Source organism: Budorcas taxicolor, chromosome X, assembly GCF_023091745.1.
Source record: "Budorcas taxicolor isolate Tak-1 chromosome X, Takin1.1, whole genome shotgun sequence".
NCBI lineage: Eukaryota > Metazoa > Chordata > Mammalia > Artiodactyla > Bovidae > Budorcas > Budorcas taxicolor.
Window position 1 is genome coordinate 116,627,832 of NC_068935.1, and position 23,714 is coordinate 116,651,545.

The 23,714-nt window shown below is 43.8% G+C and overlaps 1 protein-coding gene across 1 annotated transcript; it reads right to left on the reverse strand.

Annotated features, from left to right (window-relative positions):
* Window positions 1-585: 585 nt before the first annotated feature.
* Window positions 586-15,043, reverse strand: LOC128069631 (uncharacterized). The gene is given in 4 exon segments (XM_052662752.1): window positions 586-1,684; window positions 2,201-2,397; window positions 10,235-10,357; window positions 14,099-15,043. Coding segments are annotated over 4 exon segments (2,364 nt in total).
* Between the last annotated feature and the right edge of the window lie 8,671 nt (window positions 15,044-23,714).

Below are 23,714 nucleotides of genomic sequence, written 5' to 3' on the forward strand. Positions count from 1 at the left end.
CCCCCTCCCTCCATACATACTAACATGGAGCCTTCCAAAGAGCAACTGCTCAATTAATGTTTAAAGGGAAAAAACAGTGAACAATTTAGTATGATTTTATTTCTCTTACATTACTGAATAAACAAAGCAAGTTCAGGTATATAACTTTTATTTTACAGAACAAGAAAATATAAGGAATAAGGGAAAACAAGAATTCACCATCTTTTACTTCTCTCTTTTTTTTTGATCCCAACTATTTTACCTCTAATTTCTTTTACATTTCTAAGGAAATGCCTATTCCAATGCTATCTTTTCTTATTCCAGATCACTAAAAAAGATGGAAGGTTGTTTGTTTAATTTGTTTAACAAAATAGCAAAACTATTACTCTTAAATTTCATAAACAACATTAAGTGTGTAATCAATATCATTCATACATTTAGATTCTGAACTAAAGTTTTTTTTTTTAAACAACATTTGGAACATTTTTTAAGCAACATTTAAAAACTTTCAACAACAAAACATAAACCTGTAAGTTATTCAAATATGCTATGCAGTGTGATCCCTTTAAGTGCCCAAACTACTTAAGGACAATGCTTCAGATTTCACTACAGGTGAGGGAAGCTGCCTTGGCCACTGGCCCCAGAATGCACACTGGCCAGGGCACTGGTGCGAAGCATGGCTGCAAATCTGGCTCGGGCTCTCTCTTCTTCATCCCTCAAAGCCTCTTCATACCAGGATGGGAAGGCACTGGGGACCGTATCATGAATGTTGGCCAAGAATTCAAGAACTTTCATTTTGCTGGTTTCAGCATGGGCTCTCGGGCCCCACAGGAACTCATAGCGTGGAGGATCACTGTTGGGCACCTGGCGGTATTCCAGATACCTTTCCTGCACCAGATCTTTGGTGATGAGCTTCTTGGGCTCCCCATGGATGAAGTGCTTCCTTCCAGCATATATCCCCATCACATTGAGCACCTCCCAGACATCCTCCTCAGTGGCGCAGTTGCCCTTCATGAAGATCACACAGAGGATGGTCATAAGCAGGCCGGTCTTGGGCATGATCTCCTCACCCCGCAGTCTGCCATCACTGGTGCACTGAAATTTGCTGACAAGGGCATAGCAATGAGTGGTGGGGTTAACTTCCTTCACCTCAATGCCAAAGGCCAGCACCATCAGCTCAGAAGCTTTCTTGAGGATCACAGTGAAGTGCTTCTTGTACTTTTTGATGACATGCTTAATCATATCTTCTTTGGTAATGGACTCTCTCAGATTATACTTGCGCAGCAGAAATTGCACCAACAGAATTGCCTTCTCGTCTAGAGGCGTTCTACAGGAAAACTCAGTGCTGGGTAATGCCTGGGAGGTGCTTGGTTTTTCATCTTGGCTCTTAGCACCATCATCAGATCTGGTACATGAAGCACCTGCAGAAGTAGTGGAAGGGGCTCTCCCAGACCCCTGGGATTTTCTATCTGACCCAGAAGCAGGGGAGCTCTGGACATTACCACCAAGCAGAGGGGTAGGGGAAAAGGGGAACTCTTCTTCCTCTACTGCAGAGGCCTGAGCATCTTGGAGATGCTGAGCCTCACTCCGGGCCTGTTGGCGTTTCTCACGGGCACGGAGCTTACTCTTTTGCCCCCGAGGCATGATGACACAGATCAGGGACAGCAGGCAGGAGTGTGGGCAGGAAGACAGACAATGAGGGCACCTGGAGGAGGGAGGAGATGCTGTGAGCGCCTTCAACAGGGAGATTCCTCCCTGGCTTTAACCAAGATCACCTTTGCAAGTTTGTGTGAGGTTACTGCTCTAGAACCCACAAGGCTCCCTGATCAGCTTGCCCCCGAGACTCCTAAAGATAAGTCAGTGTGGCAGGCTGGCAGGTCCAGGCTCTGTGAGGTACGGTCTAAAATCTTCTCAGTTCACATTTAGAATCATCCTGTCAACTGTTGCAGGGCCCGGCCATCCTCCCCTCTGCTGCTCTGAAGCTAAACTGCTTTCAAAAAGGCCCTTCCGTCCCTGAGACCCTCCCGTCCGAGGAGGCAATGTAGGAAAGCCTTAGTTGGCGACCCCTGCTGGGGCCTGCCAGAACTGACAACAGGAGCAGGGTTTGATGGGACCCCCTTTGGCTTGGACTATTAGGGTCTTCAGTTGTCACTCATGTCTCCTCCCCCCGCCCCCCAACACACACACAGCACCCCCGCCCCGCCCCTCCCCTCCACCAGACCGAGACCCGTCCCTCCCGTAGTTTGATAGCCCGACCCGGGGCCTCCCAGGGGAGACCGCAGGGACAGTGTGTGCGTGTGCCCGGTTTAGCGTACCCTTGCTCAGGCTGCTCTCCTTAACTCCAAATAAAGGCCGAGATGTTTTCCGCTTTTGATCTGAGACCATTAGCCTCAGATCAAAGGCTTCGTTTCCTGAGACCTCAACGTAGAATTGAGGGGCTGTTGGGCCTAACGGCTATGCCATGGGCCTCTTAGCGCGCGGCAGATCAGAGCGGAGTTCTGTGATGTCACCTCTGTTCTAGGGAAGCGTATTCCCACAATTCTAAGCCTCGCCTCTCCCCTCCAGAGACCTAAGACCCTGGAGGTGGAAGTCAGCCCATACCTCCTGCTGACAGCTCTGCCCTGGGCTTCCCAGGAGTGAAAGCAAAGATGAGGCTGTGTGCGGGTCCCTCTATATGTGCGGGGAGATTGTTGCATCATTCCTCAAGGTGGAGGCAGGGAGTAGGGTGTCCTCTTAGCTGCTTCTTCAAAGGCTTCCTGGGTAATACTCTCTGAAAACTCTGAGCTGTTTCCCTACTGCAAACTTTACAGAAAATAAATAAGTCCTAAACTAGACACCCTGGTGGTTCAGATGGTAAGGCGTCTGCCCGCAATGCGGGAGACCTGGGTTTGATCCCTGGGTTGGGAAGATCTCCTGGAGAAGAAAATGGCAACCCACTCCAGTATTCTTGCCTGGAGAATCCCACGGACAGAGGAGCCTGGTAGGCTACAGTCCATGGGGTCGCAAAGGGTCGGACTGAGCGACTTCAGTTTCAATTTCACTTTCACTTTCAGGCTAGATACCAGACAGGAAAGTTGCAGTGCAAGGCAGGTTCCCAGGACGAACGGCCGGCTGTAAAAGAAAAAGCACATTGGCCCATAGCCATTTGTTCGCCAGCCATACGTAGACTTTGGGGAAACTTCTACTTTAAAAGTTCTACTTTCTAAGGAGAAAAGGCTAAGTTACAGAATTTTGTGAGATTCAGATCTTTTGTATTACTAACATTGCACAGTCCAGTGTGCCCACTTTATTTTTTGACTTTCATTCATACTAAGAAATATATTTACATCGCTAACAAGTGGGTGTGTGTATGCATTTTTTTCATGAAAGAATACCTATCCTTGTTAAGTGTGATTCATTCTTTCCATTCTTTATATTTGATCATAATAGTAACTTAAAAAAAAAATCAGTCCTCATCCTCTAAAGAGGTTTCAGGTGGTCACTGCACAGCCTCTGGACTCATACCGTTAAAAACAATACCAAACTTTGGTTGCCATCCAGTCAGGTGGGCTCTGAGGAGATCCCTCAGGTTCCTTCAGTGAAGCAGTAGAAATCCATGGTCCCAAGTCACAGTGAAAGGAACCACAGGCTGAACCTTAAAATCTTTCCTCCAACCAATCCTGTTGTCTGCCTCTCTTGCAGGCTACAGACCTGTCTCAACTTCAGGGCATGCCCCCGCCTGCCCACACTCAGGTTCTAGTTCAACACAGACTTAGTCTCTCCCAGGGGGTTCTCATTTATGTTGTTTTGTTGCTGGTATTGTTCTTTTCATTCTGGTTTTTATAGTTTCTCCAGGATTGAGTTTAGGAAACAGCAGCCCAAGTCTGCTTGCCATCTTGGCAGCTACATATGAGGCAGTGTATTAACATGCATAGGCTGCTGTAACAAAATACCACTGACTGAGTGTCTTAACATAAATTTATTTTCTCACAGTTCTGGAGGCTAGTAATTCCAGTAAGAGGTGCTGGCAGACTCAGTTTCTGTTAAGAGCTCTCCTCTTGACTTTTTGCTGTTCTCACAGGTTGGATGGCATCACGGACTCAATGGACATGAGCTTGTGTAAACTCCAGGAGTTGGTGATGGATAGGGAGGTCCATGGGGTCGCAAGAGTCGGACACGACTGAGTGACTGAACTGAACTGGAACTGAACACAGGGACTCTTCTCTGTAAATACACAGAGGAAGAGTGATATCTAGTATCACTTCCTCTTCAAGAACAGCAGCCTAATTGGATTATTGCCCCATTGTTATGACCTCATTTAACTTTAATAATCTCCTTAAAGACCCTGTTTTCAAATACAATCACAAGGGTGGGTTAGGGCTTCAGCATATGAATTAGGGGTAGGGATGGGGGTGGGTCACAATTCAGTTCAGAGCAAGTAGTAAATCTGTAGTTTAAGGAGAATTGGCATATTTACAGTATTCTTTCCCCTATGAATAAACCTAGTGTTCTTCTTTATTTATTTGGGATTTCTTTCTCTATCAGTACATTTTTATAGTTGCCTCCAAAAAGACTGTGTACATTTTGTTAAATTTCTTTTTAGGTAAGTTTTGGATATTGCTGCTGTTATGGATAATGCTGCTGTTAAATTTTCTATTTAATTATTCTAATTAGCTATTGATTTTGTGTGGCCAGGCTCCTGATTTTGGTATAGTAATCTTATATACAACAGCTTTTGGAGTCTCTTACTCACTTGAGTATTTTGTGCACTGGTTCCTTTGGATTTTGTAATTAGAGGCTCATATTGTTGCCGTTTATTATCTCTGGGAGTGGCCGGTTAGCTCCCCATATGGTCCACAGAACAAACTCTGTTTTGGGGGATTTCCTGGTGGCTCAGACAGTAAAGAGTCTGTCTGCAATGTGGGACACCTGGGTTCGATCCATGGGTCAGGAAGATCCAGTGGAGAAGTAAATGGCAACCCACTTCAGTATTCTTACCTGGAAAACCCCATGGATGGAGGAGCCTGGCAAGCTAAATACTGTGGGGTTGCAAAGAATAGACACAACTGAGTGACTTCATTTTTTTCAATATTCCTTCCTCTTATTTATTTTGATATTCTTATTCCTCTAGTTATATATTCCAGGCCACTTTTAAGCAGTAGAAATAGTACCATAACATCTGTGTCTTTGTTCTGACTTTGATGCTTCTAACATTTCACATTTATCTAAGTTTGCTGTAGATTTTAGGAAATGAAAATTCTCTTCAAATGTTATTTTACTAAAGGTTTTTTTTTACTGTGGTGTTAAGTATTTTTCAAAGCTTTTTCTACACCCCTGGACATGATCCAATGCATTTTATCCTCTAATCTGTTAATGTCAAGAAATTCCAGTTGACAATTTTTTGTAATGTTATAATAGCTTCACATTTCTTGAACTCAGCCTCTCTATTCGCTTCTATATTAGATATGCCATGAATTTATTTACTGTAGTCGATGCCTCTATGTAACTGAGATTAGCTCAAGCGAATTTTTTTCCCTTGGGATGTCATTATCTGGTCTCTATATCAAGGTCAGCACACCTGTTAAAATGAGTTTAGTAATTTCTCATCAACAGATTACTGGAGAAAGAAAACGTGGTATAAAGATATGATATTTAGAATGAACATTTTTGCCAGAGAAATTATTAATGGTATATAACCACACAGAGAAGAGTAAAATGGACCCAATATACCTGACACTCATAATCAACAATCATCAATAGTTAGAAGGTAAACACAATAGTTTAGTGGTAACTGTTGATCCAGTTAACATTTGTTAGGTTTTTACTTTACAGAATTTGAAATTTCCAGATAAGGAATTTAAATAACTTTGAATACTATTCTATTTAAAATAAAATCACATAAAATGCTCAGTTAATACCAGAGGAAACACACACACACACACACAAAGGATATAGAAAATAGCAAATGCAACAAATAGAAAACAGTTACACAAATAGTAGGTTTTAGTAAAAGTATATCAATAATCACTTTAAATGTGAATACTCTAAATACACCAGTTAAAAGGCAGAAATTGTCAGATCAGATAAAAAAGACTCAATTGTATGCTGTCTCCAAGAAACCCATTTGTATATCAAGACTCTGATAGGAAAAAGCAAAGAATGAGGGATGTTAGGATAGTGAAACTCTTCTGTATGATACTGTAATGGTGGATACATATCACTGGTATCTGTCAAAATCTTTAAGGCCTATACAATACAGAGAGTGAATCCTAATGTAAACTATTGACTTTAGTTAATATTGTATTAATATTAGTTTATTAATTATAATATACAGATGGACAGATATATAAATAATTATAGCTATATGTGCATACATGGGCTAGTATTGCAGACATTTTCTAAGCTGTATTTTCTGAGAGGGCTTAGAAGCAAAAAGACTAATAGCAATGGAACAACATGAGCAGGAAAACAAACCTAATATTGGATTATAACCCAAAATATAAAATAAATATCCATGAGTTTATATTGCCATAAATAAGTGACTGAATAAATAAATCAGAGAGAATAGAAACATCTTATGTAGAGAATAATACCAAACAATTTATATGGCTATTCCACTCTCAAGGAGAGGGGCATAACTCCCCACCCCTTAAGTGTCGGCTGAACATAGTGATTTCTTTTCAAAGAGTACTGTATGGAAAGGAGAGTGAAACAATAATTATACAGTAGAGAAATTTGACAAACACTACCTTAGGTAGGTGAACAAGGTGAGATCATCAGTTGTTAAGTCATGTTGATAATGTACCCTTGATATGATGAAAATGACAGTTTATTCCTGAGGCCTTCCTCATCAGGACCCATAATGCCAGTCTAATCATGAGAAAAATATCAAAGACATACCAAAAGTAGGACCTTCTTAAAAATACTTGACAAATACTCCTCCAAACTGTCAAGGTCATCAAAAATAAGGAAAATATGATAAACTGTCACGTCTAGAGGAGCCTAGGAGAAGTGATGTCTAAATGCAATGTACTATTGTTGATGGGATGTTGGGCCAGAAAAAGGACATTAGGGGAAAAAATGAAGGAAAACTGAATGGTATGGACTTTTGCTCCTAATAAAGTATCAATAGGTTCAGTGGGCTTCCCAGGTGTGTGTGTGTGCATGCCCCTGTCCATGTGCTCAGTTGTCTTCGACTCTTCGCAACCCCACCGACTGTAGTCCACCAGGCTCCTCTGTCCATGGAATTTTCCAGGCAAGAATACTGGAGTAAGTTGCCATTTCCTACTCTAGGGGATCTTCCCGACCCAGGGATCAAACTTGTGTCTCTTGCTACTCCTGTACTGGCAGGCCAGTTCTTTACCACTGAGCCACCTGGGAATCTGTCTGCCAATGCAGGAGATGCAGGTTCGATACCTGGGTTAGGAAGACCCCCTGGAGAAGGAAATGGCTACTTACTCCAATATTTTTGCCTGCAAAATCCCATGGACAGAGGAGCCTGGTGGGCTACTGTCCATAGGGTCTCAAAGAATCAAACATGACTGAGCATGCACAGACATGTCAATCCCAAAGTCTCAATCTGCATTATTTGCAGTGATTCTCTCTACCCAATCTGTAAAATGTTTACACACCAAGAGCCATATGTCTACCCCAGAGAGTATCTGGTGGCAACAGACCACCAGATATCTGCCTTATGGCTGCAAAGAACTCAGGAACTCAGGGAAGCAGTCTAAGGTAGGGATAAGTAAGTAGGTAAGTGTTAGTCATTGAAATGTGTCCGACTCTTTGTGACCCTCCATGGACTGCAGCCTGCCAGGTTTCTCTCTCAATGGAATTCTCCAAGTAAGAATACTGGAGTGGGTAGCCATTCCCTTCTCCAGGGGATGTTCCAAACCCAGCGATCGAACTTGAGTCTCCTACATTGCAGGCAGCTTTTTTACTGTCTGAACACCAGGGAAACCCAAGGAGGGGATAGCATCTAGATTATTTTTTAATGTTCTAGCTCTAGCTTCAGTGCTGGAAGTGCTCTGTACACAGAGAAAATGGCTTTTGTCCTCAGGCATGAAGACAGCTATCAGTTCTGGTACACTGGCCAGGATGCACAGGACCACCAGAGGAGTGATAAGGGGTAGGTCTCTAAGTATCTCTCAATATTCATTAATGTTATCACTGAATGACACAGGGGAGCTAGCTGTACTCTGCCTGACAGTGAGCAAGGAGGATTCTAAGGTAGGGAGGGGTATCAGGCATATCTCTGGTCCTTTCAACCAGTAGATCTACCCACTCAGATTGCTCTGCAACTTTAAGCTGATAATGACTCATAGATTTTCCAAGCCTTTTCGCGGAAGTTGTCCACGACCCTCCAAGGTTCCACATATTCTCTCCTTTTGTTCCCTTTACCACTATGTGCTGAAGTCCAAATTTAGAACTCTGACTGCCAGCCTGCCCTGGGCTATCAGGACTTGTTTTAGTATGTCGCCCTCCTCATGGACTCTGGAAATTTCTTTACCCACCATGCCTCCTTGTCATTATTAGTTGAAGATATCCTGTCTAGATTCTTCTCAGGGATCTAGTCATTCTAACCAAATCCTTGCTTCTTAAAGTAATTGGAAAGAATCTTACTGACAGAGAATTTAAAAACACGCACCCAGAGATATCCCAGTACTCAATATACTTTGCAAAAATCCTGCTTTGTATGGATGAGGAATTTATTAATGAGTGATAGTTTTCAATAAAATAATTAGAAAATGGAAATACAAAATAACATTGAGGATATATATATATATATTCACATAAAAGATTGATCTATGCTTAAAATTGATTGAATAAAACACCTGAGTTTATGATACATACATTAATATGTGAGAGTATAAATTGGTACATATTATTTAAACAGAATAGCAGTGATATTCATAAAAACTTACAATCAACACAGTATTTCTGCTTCAATCCAATGTTTATTTCTATGTCTTTCCTATAAGAAAATAGCCACATTTGCCCAATAACATGTTTAATGATGTTGGTATCAGTTCTATTAGTTATAGCAATAAATGGAAAACAACATATGTGCCCTTCAGAAGGAGAATGGTTAATTGTGGCACATACACACTTTAGAATTTTTGGAAGTAGAAGAGTGAGATAGATCTATACCTGCTTTCATGGAAAGATCCTGCACTCATTTCATTAAGTGACAAGGACAAGTAGCAAAATAATACATACATTATTATCCATGCATGTTAAAACCTCACACTGAATATTCCTACTTTATATTATGTAAGAAAAAAGCCCAGAATATATTTTAATGTAAATACAACATTTAAAAATTAGGGTTACTTCTGCGTAAGACTGAATTTTAGAGATTGAAATAAGGAATGAGATTCGGATTTATCCATATTTTTCAAAAATTTTTAACATCAAGAACATATGCACTATTTCTATTGTAATCAATATATTTAAATAAGATGGGCAACACAAATAGAGTGTATGTTATTCATGTGGTATCTGCTAGCAGGAATGTAGGAAGAAGCCTGAAACCTGAATGACACTACAAAAGTTTCTCTGTCCTATACATAAAGCTTGCCTTGAGTTAGCCAGTGTCTCTGCTGTCAGGTAACCCAAGGATCTAGGCTGCTTCCACCATGAGGATCCGTATCTCAACACAGACTTTGCACATTTGCTGCTGAATTGAACAGAAAGCATCGAGGTAGCACACTGACAAATGCCTTGATCTGAAAAGAACAAACATCTTTCTGTTCATATTTCAGTGGCAAGGGTAATCACAAAATCCTTTCTAACACAAGTGGACTGGACAATTCAGTGTCCCCATGTGTCCAGGGAGCAGAGCAAGACAAATGTGATGAGCACGTGTAGTCTCTCCACAAACAGAGTAGGAGATTATCAGTAAGGTACACTTACAATGTGTATGTAAAAGCCCTCTTCATTCTTGGAGACGTTTCTGAGAAAGCAAAAATTACCTTGAAACACTCCAACTTTTTCTAGTGCCCACTATGTGACAGGTGTTTTCAGATACAGTTCAGTTCAGTTCAGTCTCTCAGTCATGTCTGACTCTTTATGACCCCATGGACTGCAGCACTCCAGGCTTCCCTGTCCATCACTACTTCCCGGAGTTTATGCAAAGTCATGTCCATCGAGTCGATGATGCCATCCAACCATCTCATCCTCTGTCATCCCCTTCTCCCAATTTTCTAAATGACACTGTAAATCTTAGCAGGGAAGGGTCATCTTTGGTCACTAAATAGTACCGTTCTGCACTTACCTTTAGAGTAGTCTCAATCCACCGAGACTTTTCTTCTTCCTTTGGTACATGGTCAAAAATCACAACTAGTGAGCCTCTGCTGCCCATCACTTGATGAACATGCCTGAACGCTTGTACAGGTGTCTTTAGGCACAGTGGAAAACCAGGGTTTTCCTCTGAGGCAGATACAGACAAAAGTCAGGAAAATAATGGTGTTTTTTTTTGTTTTTTTTTTCTGTTTTCTTCTGAAAGGTGGCATGTCTCCCTGGGAGACATTTTCGGTAGACTGAATAATTGCTCCATGAAGATGCCCATACCCTTATCCCTGAAACCTGTGAATATGTTATGCTACATGGCCAAAGGCACTTTGCAGATTTAGTAAGGTTATGCAACCAGCTTTCAAATAAAGATACCGGATTACCTGGATAGACCAAATCTAATAACATGACACCTAACAAGCAGAGAACTTTCTCTGGCTTGCTGCAGAAGAGAGATGCAGCAGACAGGAAAGTTAAGAGAAATGCCAAGCATGAGAAGGATTCAGTTTAACTGCTGACTCAAAATATATGGGCCCACATGTGAGGACTGGGGAGAGGCCTGGAGAAACTATGGCAGGTCCAGCTAACAGTCAGCAAGGAAACAGGGCCTTGGTATTATTATCACAAAGAACTAGATTCTGCCAAAACTTGAATAGTTTTGGAAGGAAATTCTTCCCAGAACACTTAAGGAGAGGTCTGGCAGCTGAAAGCTTAACTTGGGCCTTGTGAAACCCAGAACAGAGAAACCAGCAGAAGCAACTTGGATCTCTCACTCACAGACATGTGAGATCATAAATGTGTCTTGTTGTTGACTGCTAAATCTGTGGCGATTTGTGGAATACTAGCATAACCTCCTGGAAGGGCTACAGGGTCTGTTAGAATCCAGTCTCTGCAGATGGTTGTGACACAGTGACTTCCTTGGTCTTTCATCCACCACTTATAAAGGAGGCTTTGGTTCTTGGTCACTTAGTTAAACTTACTCATCAGTGTGCAGATTCAGTTGCCAGTCTCAAATGAGTCAGTTGATTAAATTCGTTTTTTTTTTTTTTCTAACCTCATCTGCCTTCTAAAACCTTATTTTTGTTGTTTAGTCTAAGTTGTGTCTGACTCTTTGCAACCCCATGGACTGCAGTGCACCAGGCTTTTGTCCTTCACTGTCTCTGGAAGAACCAGTAGATTCTGTGCCTAATCTACTAGTAAGCCAATTTAGAGAAAAAACTTTTGAGTACGGTGGAAGCACCCAGAGCAGATGAGCAGACTTCTAAACTTCACCTCCATGCTTAACAATAGTGCTTGGGGCTGCTGCTTTCGGAGAGATTCCATGCTGAGGATGAGACAGATAGGGGATGTCTGCAGGGAGTTGGAATGCTCTAAATCAGGGGAAAGGTGGGTGATTCTGGGCTTTCTGTTCTACTGGGAGCAGAGTACAGCCTTACAAAAGGAAGCAGGGGAGAGCTAGACAGTAGGTCAGGATCCAGATATGGACATATGGGTACACTGAGGAAAACTCAGGGGAAGCACCATGTCATTTGGAAAGGGCTGGATCTGGTACCATGTACCAGCACTGGGTAGAGTCAGCTCTAAAAGAACCCTGTGGATAGGGGCAGGAGAACCTTAGGCAAATATAGGCCATAGAGAGTCCCCACTCAGTGTTTAGTTCTCATTTTCACCTTGTTAATAAACCTGGGTTTAGTCCACTGGCTGCAGATGCCTTCTTTTTGTATTTCCCAGGAGATACCATACAGTAATGAGGAGACATGAATTAAAAGATAGAAAGTTGGCCTCAAGTTGTGAGTGGTGGAACAGTGTAGGCTGTAGAGGAATTCAGATCAGGGTGCTAGTCCCAGTTCTGTCACTTACATGCCAGGTGAACTGAAGAAAATAGCAGAATTCTGTGAGCCTCAGATTCTTCATCTGTGAAATGGATTTGATAAGTAGTCTTCTTGCTCTTGGTTCACATATATTCACGTAAATAGGAATATTGGAATGTGACTTATATAAGACACTGCCACAGTATCTGGCATGCATTGATTGGATATTGCTAAATTTTAGTTATTATTATAATTATTTTCCCCCTAAAACCTACAGACCTCCCCTGTTTTTTTCCTTAAATCCAGGAAATAGCATAGAATTTGTAGCTCTCTAGGATATGGCACAAGAAATCAGCCAATATGTTGTCTAGCATGTTAAACTAAGTTACTTGCTATATAATTTTTTTAGGATATTTATTTCTGGTGTGGGTGATTCTACCCAGTTTGATGCAACTCAAAACTCCTGGAATTTGTGTCAGAGTTTATTTCCATCCCTCCCTTATATCTTCCCTTCCATCCCAGATGCTTGTGTTTGCAATTATTTTACCTCCCTCACAAATCTAGTTCTTAAGAGTTTACCAAATTACATTCCAGAGAATCTAATAAAAATGTCCATTTATTGGATGGACTGTGTCTCTCCCAGCCCAGGGCAACGACTGCCAGCACAGTGGCTTCAGAGCATCCCACCTCATATAAAACCACTAAACCCACTATGCATGCCTGCTCAGTCACTAAGTCATATCTGACTCTTTGTGACCCCAGGGATTATAGCCCACCAGGCTCCTCTGTCCATGGGATTCTCCAAGCAAGGATACTGGAGCGGGTAGCCATGCCCTTCTCCAGGGAATCTTCCTCACCCAGGGATCAAACCCCAGTCTCCTGCACTGCAGGCGGATTCTTTACCATCTGAGTCAACAGGGAAGCCCCACCTCATATAAGGAACACCCTTATTTCTCAGACACTCCCTTGTTATAATAAACACAAATCACCTATTTTGTGGACTGTGTTCTCCTACACTGGAAAAAGAGCACAGGACCTCTTCCATTCCTGCCCCAGGTGAAGATTGCTCTGCTTTATACATGACCTTGAAGTAAGCGCTAAAAGCAGCTTTCTATTCCAGGCTTTAGTCTCTTAATCTGAGACAGAGCATCTGAGATTTTAGTCTCTGCCTATCACTTGAACTCACGTGACCTACCACCCAGCTTAATTAAAATTACCTCCCACTGAAGGACTTGCAATTTCCCAAGGTCTCAAACCCCTTTGCCACAGGGTATTTAGACTACTCATGATTAAATACCCCAAGTTCTCACACCATCTTTTGACTTGTCCTTTTAGTTGTAGGGGATATCTTACAATATTCCTTACATCATAGCTGCTCCAACACTTTAAAATTCTATAAGAAGGAATGGTTCTTGTTCACCTTAGTATTCCCCATACTAACAGGTAGCTTTGCAAAGATTAGATGTCTAATTATTGTTGGAGGAAAAAAATGGGCCACTGAAAAAGAAGTCTAATTTATGACAATATTATTTCTCCTACATTCTTGAATAAGCTAAATATATCCAAATTTGTTTCTCTGTGTGTATATATATATATAATCTTATGAAACAACAGACTAAAAGTAATAAATGAAACCAAGAATTTTTATCTTTAATTTATCCATTTCTTGACCACAACTATTACAACGCTGAGTTTTTCACATTTCCAAAGTAATGCCTTATCCATTGCCATGTTATCTTATTCCAAATTACTAAGTAAGGTGGAACTTTTCCAGTTATACAAAATAATAAAACTCTTACTCTTAGATCTCACCCATAGCATCAGTGTTTGAACAATATCACTCAGAAATCTGGATTACAAAGCTACTTAAATCTTCTATTAAAAGGAACAATATTTTTAAAATTTTCCAAGATATTGCATAGAACACAAAAACACAGATATGTTATGCACAGTATTGTCTGCAGCCCCGCCCCAACCTTCTACTACTTAGAACGTGAACTTCTTTTTAACGACAAAGTAAGGAATCTGCCTCAGACTCTTTTGGAGTGGGAGGAACTGCTGGCTATGGCACTGGAGCGGGCCTTGGCCAGGGCTGCAGTACGAGCCTTGGCTGAAGCTCTAGCTTGGGCTCTCTCTTCCTCATCTCTCAAAGCCTCCTCATACAAGGATGGGAAGGCAGTGGGGACCATATTATGGATCTTAGCCATAAACTCTAGCACTTTCATCTTGGTGGTTTCGGCGTGGGCTCTTAAGCCCCACAGGAACTCATAGCATGGAGGATCACTATTGGCCACCTGGCGGTACTCTAGGTACTTCTGCTGCACTAAATCTTTGGTAATGAGCTTCTTAGGCTCCCCAAAAATGAAGTGCTTCCTCCCGTTAAATAACCCCATCACATTCAGGGTTTGCCAGACTCGCTCCTCACTAGCACAATTGCCCTGCATGAAGATTACACCAAGAACAGCCATCAGCAGGCCTGTCTTGGGAATCTCGATCCGATTTATCAGCCTTGCATCGCAGCTTACTTCCATTTTGTTGACAAGGATGTAGATGTGCCGGTAGGGATCCACTTCCTTTAGGTCAAGGCCAAAGATCATCTCCATGTGCTCAGCAGCTCTCTGGAGTATCTCAAGGTAGTGACTCCTATACATCTGGATTACTTCTCTCAGCATTTCCACCTTGCTAATAGGCTCTTTCAAGTTATACTTATACAGCAGGTAATACACCATTATAACCACCTTCTCATCTATATGGCCTCTTTGGATGGACTCAGTATTTGTGGCTGTCTGAAGACCCTGTGGATTGCAATATGACCAAGCAATAAGTGAGCTTTAGGAAATAGCTTTGCAAGAGGAGAAAGAGGAAGGCAACTCTTTTCCCACTCCCACAATGGCCTGAGCACCTACCGGATTCTGGGGCTCAACTTGGGCCTGCTGGCGTCTCTCACGGGCACGAAGCTTACTCTTCTGACCCCGAGGCATGATGACTTCCAACAAAGGCAGCAGGCAAGTGGGCAGGTGACTGAGTGACCTAAAGGAAAGAAGATGAGATTGTTGGGCCACGTCAACAGGTAGATAAATACCGCCTAGGCCTCTACTGAAGGCCGGGTCTACAGGTTTCCTTGAGGGCAATGTCCTGCGAGCCCTTATTCTCTGATTTGCCTCTGCCCTGAGGACTCTGTGGAAATAACCAGGGTGTGCTTTAGCTCCTACTTCCCAGATCTGCCTGGGGCTCACTGGGGCTTAGAACAGTGGCTCTGTTCTGAGTTAGGGAACAGAAGGTCATCACTTCACTTTTGGCAAGACCTGGTGTTCCTGTGCTCTACTGGTGTGATGTTGTCCCCTTATTTCAAAGTCCTTACCACTCTGAGACCCCAGAAGTGGAAATGAGCAGAACTTCATCAGACTACACTTGCCTGGGGATGCACAAGGAAGAAAGCACCTGCAGAGCTTTGTGGGACCCTCTCCATCTTTGGGTGATTAGGGGTCTCAGTCACAGCTCAGTGCCCTCACTTTGGATTCTGGCAGGGCCTGAGACTCCTCCCTCTGCTGACATGAGACCAATACTCTCAGAGGCAAACCCTCAAATCCCTGAAAGGCCTGAAGAGGAGGTTAGGGATGCCCCAGTCTAACCCATCTGCCCCAGGTACCGTCGGGGATAATGGCCTGGATAGGATTCTCTGTGACCCCCACTGTTAAGAGGCAGGTAGTTCGTTCAGTCCTTACTCGGGGCCCTCACAGAGACTGTTGGAAAAGCTTGGATTGCCTCCCTTGAAAGGACCACATGGCTGCCATCTTAGACCAGGCTCTGCCTTGCAGAGACCGCCCGAGGAGCACGTGAGGGTATGCCTCGGCCTCACCCTCCTTACCCGAGGTGGCCCCGGGCTGACAGCAGTAGAGGGGCTTGGTGAGGCCCGCTTCGTCGTGGGGCAGGTGTTCCGGAGACCTCACCCGGCACCTGCACTGTAAAATGCCGAAGGGCCTGGAAGTTCCTCCCTTTCCTGCCCCAGGTACCGAGGGGATAATGGCCTGGATAGGATTCTCCCTGGCCCCCTGTTCAGAGGCAGGTGGTTCCTTCAGTCCTAACTCGGGGCCCTCACAGAGACTGTTGGAAAAGCTTGGATTGCCTCCCTTGAAAGGAAAACATGGCTGCCATCTTAGACCAGGCTCTGCCTTGCAGAGACCGCCCGAGGAGCACGTGAGGGTATGCCTCGGCCTCACCCTCCTTACCCGAGGTGGCCCCGGGCTGACAGCAGTAGAGGGGCTTGGTGAGGCCCGCTTCGTCGTGGAGCAGGTGTTCCGGAGACCTCACCCGGCACCGGCACTGTAAAATGCCGAAGGGTCCGGAAGTCCCTCCCTTTCCTGCCTTGCGGCTGCCTTCCTTCCTTTCTTACGCATTCACTTCCCCCGGACACCGGAAACACGCAGCCCGGCACCTCATAACCGGAAGCCGCAGCCTCTCAGGCCTAAAGTGCCAGAGAGGCGCAGGCTCTAGTAGGACGCCTACTGTGGTCTGGCGGGTAGTTCCCTCAGACCTCGCTCAGTTTTTGCGCCATTACCCCCTGACCCTCCCACCTCCCCGCCCACCTCCTCCATCCCCATCTTCCCTTACCCCCACCTCCCCGCCCGCCCACTTCCCCCCACCCCCCACTCCACCTCCTTAGTTAGGGCCTGGGACTGGTCCGGCTGTTCTTTCTGAACCAAAGCCAAAACCCTGCTCAGTGCCTTCATCCCCACTGCCCCCTTGGGAAATTTCAAAGCTATTCAGAGGTCCCTCTGCCAGATGATTCCTGTCCCATGTTCTCCCAGGGTGGGCCGAGAACAGGGCAGAACTCTTTGAAAACACGTTTAACTTAGACTGATCGGTCCCCTCACTCCCAACGGCTTTACCGTAATCCCCGGCAGAGCCTGGAGCTTCTCCCTGGACTCTTAACGAATAGGCCCCTCAGACGACAGGGGCGGAAGTGGTCCTGGGTCAAATCGTTGCCCCACCTGGGCTCCCACCAGCCACCGACAGAAGGGGCCGGGCTCTGTGAGGTCCCCTAAGTTCCGGACTGGTGGTTCCCTCAGACCTTGCCCAGGGTCCTCGCCTTTACTTTCCTGTCCCTCTGCTGGTTTGAGTAGATACCCTGGTCCCACCGCCCTCACCCACCTCAGTCCCCTCAGAGGGAATTTTAAGGTTCTTGGAGGTTGCTACATTAGATGATTCCTGCTTGAATCCTTTCAGGGCTGATGGCAGGAGTGGGGTCTCCAGGAGCCTCTCCAGTCTGTGATGGGTGATACCCTCACATCTAACTCAGGATCTTTGCTGTAATTCCAGGCAGAGCCCAGGGTGCCTCCTTCAGCGTTCAAGAGACTGCTCCCCTCAGATCAAGGCCTTCATTTCGCTGAAACCCCCAGGGAAGATATAGGAGTGTACCACTTCCGGCCAGATTTGCCTGGGGTCTCCCAGGACTGATGGGGGGAAGGGGTAGGAGGAGGGGAGTTCTGTGAGGTGGATCCATAGAGGCTTCTTCATCTTTTTTTTTTTTAACTACTGTCTGATACTGTGTATCCTTCCTCTGGTTCAGTTCAGTTCAGTTCAGTTCAGTCACTCAGTCGTGTCTGACTCTTTGCGACCCCAAGAATCGCAGCACGCCAGGCCTCCCTGTGCATCACCAACTCCTGGAGTTCACTCACACTCACGTCCACCGAGTCGGTGATGCCATCCAGCCATCTCATCCTCTGTCGTCCCCTTCTCCTCCTGCCCCCAATCCCTCCCAGCATCAGAGTCTTCCAGTGAGTCAACTCTTCGCATGAGGTGGCCAAAGTACTGGAGTTTCAGCTTTAGCATCATTCCTTCCAAAGAAATCCCAGGGCTGATATCCTTCAGAATGGACTGGTTGGATCTCCTTGCAGGCCAAGGGACTCTCAAGAGTCTTCTCCAACACCACAGTTCAAACGCATCGATTCTTCAGCACTCAGCCTTCTTCACAGTCCAACTTTCACATCCATACATGACCACTGGAAAAACCATAGCCTTGACTAGACGGACTTTAGTTGTCAAAGTAATGTCTCTGCTTTTGAATATACTATCTAGGTTGGTCATAACTTTTCTTCCAAGGAGTAAGCATCTTTTAATTTCATGGCTGCAGTCACCATCTGCAGTGATTTTGGAGCCCCCCAAAATAAGTCTGACACTGTTTCCACTGTTTCCCCATCTATTTCCCATGAAGTGATAGGACCAGATGCCATAATCTTCGTTGTTACTTAGCCTTAAACCAAGACCACCCACACATGGCTCTTTAGATTTCAAAGGGTGAAATGAAGGGACTTCTGAGCCTCATAGCCGTACTGGAGCCTTCCAGAGCTGACAGCAGGAGCAGACTGCTGTGCTGCCCACATGTTCTGGGGTCCCCCCAGAAATCAAACAAAATTATCATCTTTACTTATGTTGGTGCCTGGGACCTGCTCTCCCTTTCCCTGAGCTGCCCAGGTGCAATTCCCTCAACCTTCTGAGTCCCCAGAGAGGAAACTCAGAAGGGACTACTTTAGGAAATCCCTGCACAGAAGTTGCCAGGAAAGAAAGCAGGGGTGAGGCTCTGGGGTCCACTCTCTTCTGGGATGTGGGGTCCCCTCAGACTCTATCAGAGGCCTTTCCTAAACTCCAAGCAGATGCGGGAACTCTTCCCTTTGCTGACCTGATGCTGCCCACTTCAGATCAAAATGTTCACATCCCTTAAACACCAGAGACAGAATGCAAGGGAAGCCATTTCCAGTCACCCTTTCTGGAGATCCCCAAATCTGACAACAGAGATGGGCCTCTGTATGGTGGCACCTCCTGTTCTGAAATGGCTGGTCCCTTTGACCTCATTCAGAGCCCTCACCTTTAACTTTGTTAGAACCTGGGATTCCTCCATCTGCCAGCCTGAAACTGACAGGCTGGTCACTGTTCTCACTGCAAAGTTTGATTTTACTATATTTACTGCAGATCATGTGATGATTTCAGGAATGGCTGGCTTAGAATCTTTTTATTATTATTTTAATTCTGTTAGATTGGGATTATTACCATGAGAGAGATATAGCTTTGGACTCCACATATATCTGTCATCCCCAGTGCATTTAACAAGAAACTACATCAACTACAATGGTTATCTGTCTGTCTTCTAAATGTTTGCACTGTGGACCAGCCCCCCACTCCAGTCAGTAGCTGGTAGCTACACAGACCACCAAACACAGCCAGAGTGCTTCTCCCCTCCGGTGTGCAAAGAAATCAGGAACTGTGGAGGCAGATTGAGCTGGAAATAACACCAGAGTTGTTTTTCAAGGCATGTCTACACTCAGTCTTAATTCCCAGTCACTGAGGTAATTATCTTTAAGGAATTCCTTCTCCATTTTCCCCCTTCCTTGTAGCTGCATACCCTTTTTCACTATGCATTGGTAATACTTGCCCTATTTTAACTGATCTGGATCACCAGCAAATCCCATCCACTGCACAGCCTCAGCCTCAGCAGCAGGAGGGCCACATACACAGGGGAGAAATAGCTGTCTGTGTCAGGCATCAAGACAGCTCTCAGCCTGGGACACTGGCAAGACTGCACAGAACCACCAGGGTAGTGAAGAGATGTACTTTCCCACATTCTGTCAATAACATCACTTGGTGAGTGATACAGGAGAGCTAGCTATACTCTGCTTAATAGTGGGTAGGGGCATTCTAAGGGAGGGTGAGGTATCAGGCATGCCTGCCTCCTGAGAAACCTGTATGCAGGTCAAGAAGCAACAGTTAAAACTGGACATGGAACAATGGACTGGTTCCAAATTGGGAAAGGAGTACCTCAAGGCTGTGTATTGTCACCCTGCTTATTTAACTTATATGCAGAGTACATCATGTGAAATGCCAGGCTGAATGAAGCACAAGCTGGAATCAAGATTACCAGGAGAAATATCAATAACCTCAGGCATGCAGATGACACCACCCTTATGGCAGAAAGAAAAGAGAAACTAAAGAGCCTCTTGATGAAAGTTAAAGAGGAGAGTGAAAAAGCTGGCTTAAAACTCAACATTCAAAAAACCAAAGATCTTGGCGTCCAGTCCCATCACTTCATGGCAAATAGAAGGGGAAACAATGGAAACCATGACAGACTTTATTTTCTTGGGCTCCAAAATCACGGCAGATGGTGAGTGCAACCATGAAATTAAAAGATGCTTGCTCCTTGGAAGAAAAGTTATAACCAACCTAGACAGTATATTAAAAGACAGAGACATTACTTTGCTGACAAAGGTCAGTCTAGTCAAACTATGGTTTTTCCAGTGGTCATGTATGGATGTGAGAGTTGGACCATAAAGAAAACTGAGTGTCAAAGAATTGATGGTTTTGATCTGTGGTGTTGGAGGAGACTCTTGAGAGTCCCTTGGACTGTAAGGAGATCCAACCACTCAATTCTAAAGGAAATCAGTCCTGAATATTCATTGGAAGGACTGATGCTGAAGCTGAAGCTCCAATACTTTGGCCACCTAATGGGAAGAACTGACTGAATTGAAAAGACCCTGATGCTGGGAAAGATTGAAGGCAGGAGGAGAAGGGGACAACAGAGGATGAGATGGTTGGATGGCATCACTGACTCAAAGGACATGAATTTGAGCAAGCTCTGGGAGATGGTGAAGGGCAGGGAAGCCTGGTGTGCAGCAGTCCATGGGGTCACAAAGGGGCGGACGTGACTGAGCAACTGAACAACTGGTCCTTTAATCCAGTAGATCTACCCACTCAGAACACTCTACAACTTCAAGGTGACAATGATGATGGAGAGATTCCCTAGCCTTTCCATGTAAACTGTCCAGTACCTTCCACCAGATTCTCTACCTTCTCTCCTTCTTATATGTTTTCTACCTTTTGATGACAGCTCCCTGACTGTATACAGCTCTCTAACTTTCAGCTGCCCTAGGCTCTCTGGACTTGTTTCAATACTTGATCTCTCTCAGACTCTGGAAATTACTCCTCTGATCCCACCATCACCTGTCCCAGCATCCTCCTGATGTCCTTCACTCATTTAGTGATGTTTTTTTCTGTCCAGGCTCATTTCCTGGTACATGGTCATTCTGATAAATCCTTGCTTCTCAAAGTAAAGGGAACATTTACTTGGTATATCAGAGTTTGTAAAGCATGCACCTAGGGGAATCCTGGTACTTAAGGTATCACTGAAGAAATCTTGCTTTATATGGGTGTGTGAAGGAAAAAAAAAAAAAATTTCTGCTCAACCTATTTAGAAAAAAACTATTTAGAAAAATATACAAATTACAGTAATGTGAGATGATGTATTTTCAATCAAAAGTTTGCCCCAAGTTTAAAAGCTTGATGAAATAAAATTCCATTGAGTGCTTAATTTGTTCACATACATAAATATGTGAGAAGATAATTTGGTATAGCATTATTGGAACAGAATATCAGCAATATTCATAAAAATTTACTATCATCACACTCGAAGGAAGCACTTTGATCTAATTGTACTTTTGTACATCTTTCATATGGCAAATCATGCACATTTACCCAAGAATTGATGTCCAATGATGTTGATATCAGTTCTATTAATCAAAACAGCAAATGAGAGACAACTTGTGTATATATCAGGAAGAAGATGATTAGATTAATCATGACACATGCATACTTTGTAATTCCAGGGAGTAGGTAAAGAGTAATGTGATCTATATATACTCTCACAGAAAGATCCCACCTTCATTTTATTCAGTGACAAGGACAAGTCAGAACCATAGTGAGATATTTATGATAATACTATCTATGATAGTGTTACATATGTATTTTTAAAACCCACAGTGTGTATTTCTAGCGCAGGTATGTAAGACTGGCCTGGAATAAATGTTAAAATACTACACAGAATTTTTATTGCAATTACCTCTGGCCAGGGATGAATCTTTGAGGAATGTGGTAAGGAAGAGTAATTGTGATTTCTTCCTATTGTTAGAATGTTTTGGAAGCAAGAATATATGTCCTATTTCCTTTGTAGTTAAGATATTTAAATAAACATAACAGAAATAGTAGGTGTGTATTACTCAGATAAAGTTTTTATGAGATATGATAAGAGAAGTGATTTCTGAATGGCTTAACATAAAATTTTTATTTCTTGTGCACATAAAATCTGCTGGGTACTGGCAGTGGAGGAGAGGGTCTATGTTGTCAGGTAATTCAGGGATCCGGGCTACTTCCATCATGAGCTACCACATCTCAACACAGGCTCTCCACATTTGTGGCTGAATGAAGTAAGAAGCATGGAGTTGTCCTGTGTGTGTGTGTGTGTGTGTGTGTGTGTGTGTGTGTGTGTGTGTATTAATTGCTCAGTCATGTCTGACTCTTTGTGACCCCATGGACTGTAGCCTGCCAGGCTCCTCTCCTCTGTCCATGGAATTCTCCAAGCAAGAATACTGGAGTGGGTTGCCATGCCCTTCTCCAGGGGATCTTCCCAACCCAGGGATCGGACCCAGGTCTCCTGCGTTGCAGGCAGATTCTTTACCGTCTGAGCCACCAAGTCCTGGAGTTGGCCTCCTGGTTCTCAAATACCTGGGTCTGGAGGTGACAAGTATGTTTCCACTCATGTGTGTCAAGGATAGTCACATGACCATTCTTAACTATAAGTGATTGAGCATGTAGTCTTCATATGAACCAAGGATGGAGAGCAGGACACAAAGTGAATGAGCACTTGCAGATGTTCCCATTAACTGTTACACAGTAGCTGCTCAAAAAAGAGCCACTATTAAAATTTGTTATGACCGTAGCCCTCGTCATTCCTGGAGGATTTTCTGAGATCAAATTCCCTTGCAATTCAATAACTTTTTCTAGTGCCAATATGTGATTGATGTTCTCAAATATAGGTTCACAGCTGCTTTCAAAAGGATCTTGTAAATCTCAGCAGGGAGGTGCACCCTTCTTCATTCTTAGCACCTTTCTGCACCGACCTTTTCAGTAATCTCTGTAATCTCAATACACTATTTTTCTTCTTCCTTCTGCTGCATGAAAAAAATAATACTTGAGTCCCTGCTATTCACCACCTGTTGAACATGCCTGGATCGTGTACAGGTGTCTTTGACACACTGGAAAATCAGAGTTTTCCTCTGGGGCAGCTACGGACAAGAGGTAGAAGAATGATGGTCATTTTTTTTTTTCTTATTAAAGCTGGTATCTCCACCAAGAAGACATTTTCTACCTCTGTGTTAGACTCAATAGTTGTTCCACATAATGCCCATAACCTTACCCTGAGATTTGTGAATATGTCATGTTACATAGCCAAAGGTAGCTAGTGTGTGTAATAAAAATTATGGAATGAACCTTAAAAATGGGAGGTTATATTGAATTATCTGGGTGGGCCCAATTCAACTACATGAGCCACAAGAGACAGATTCAATGTGCTGTTTCAGAAGCAGGGGCCCATTTGCAAGGACCGAAGAAAGGCCTAGAGGAACTATGGCATCTCCAACTGATAGTCTGCAAGGAGACAGCCTCGTTCTTATAACTACAAATAAGTGAATTCTTCTTAGAACTGGATTCTGAGAGCAACCTGAGTCAATGTGGAATGTGATTCTTCTCAGCACCTCCCAGTGAGAACCCATACTCTGACAGCTTGATTTGGGCTTGCATAACCCTGAACAGTGACAACAGCACAGCCAA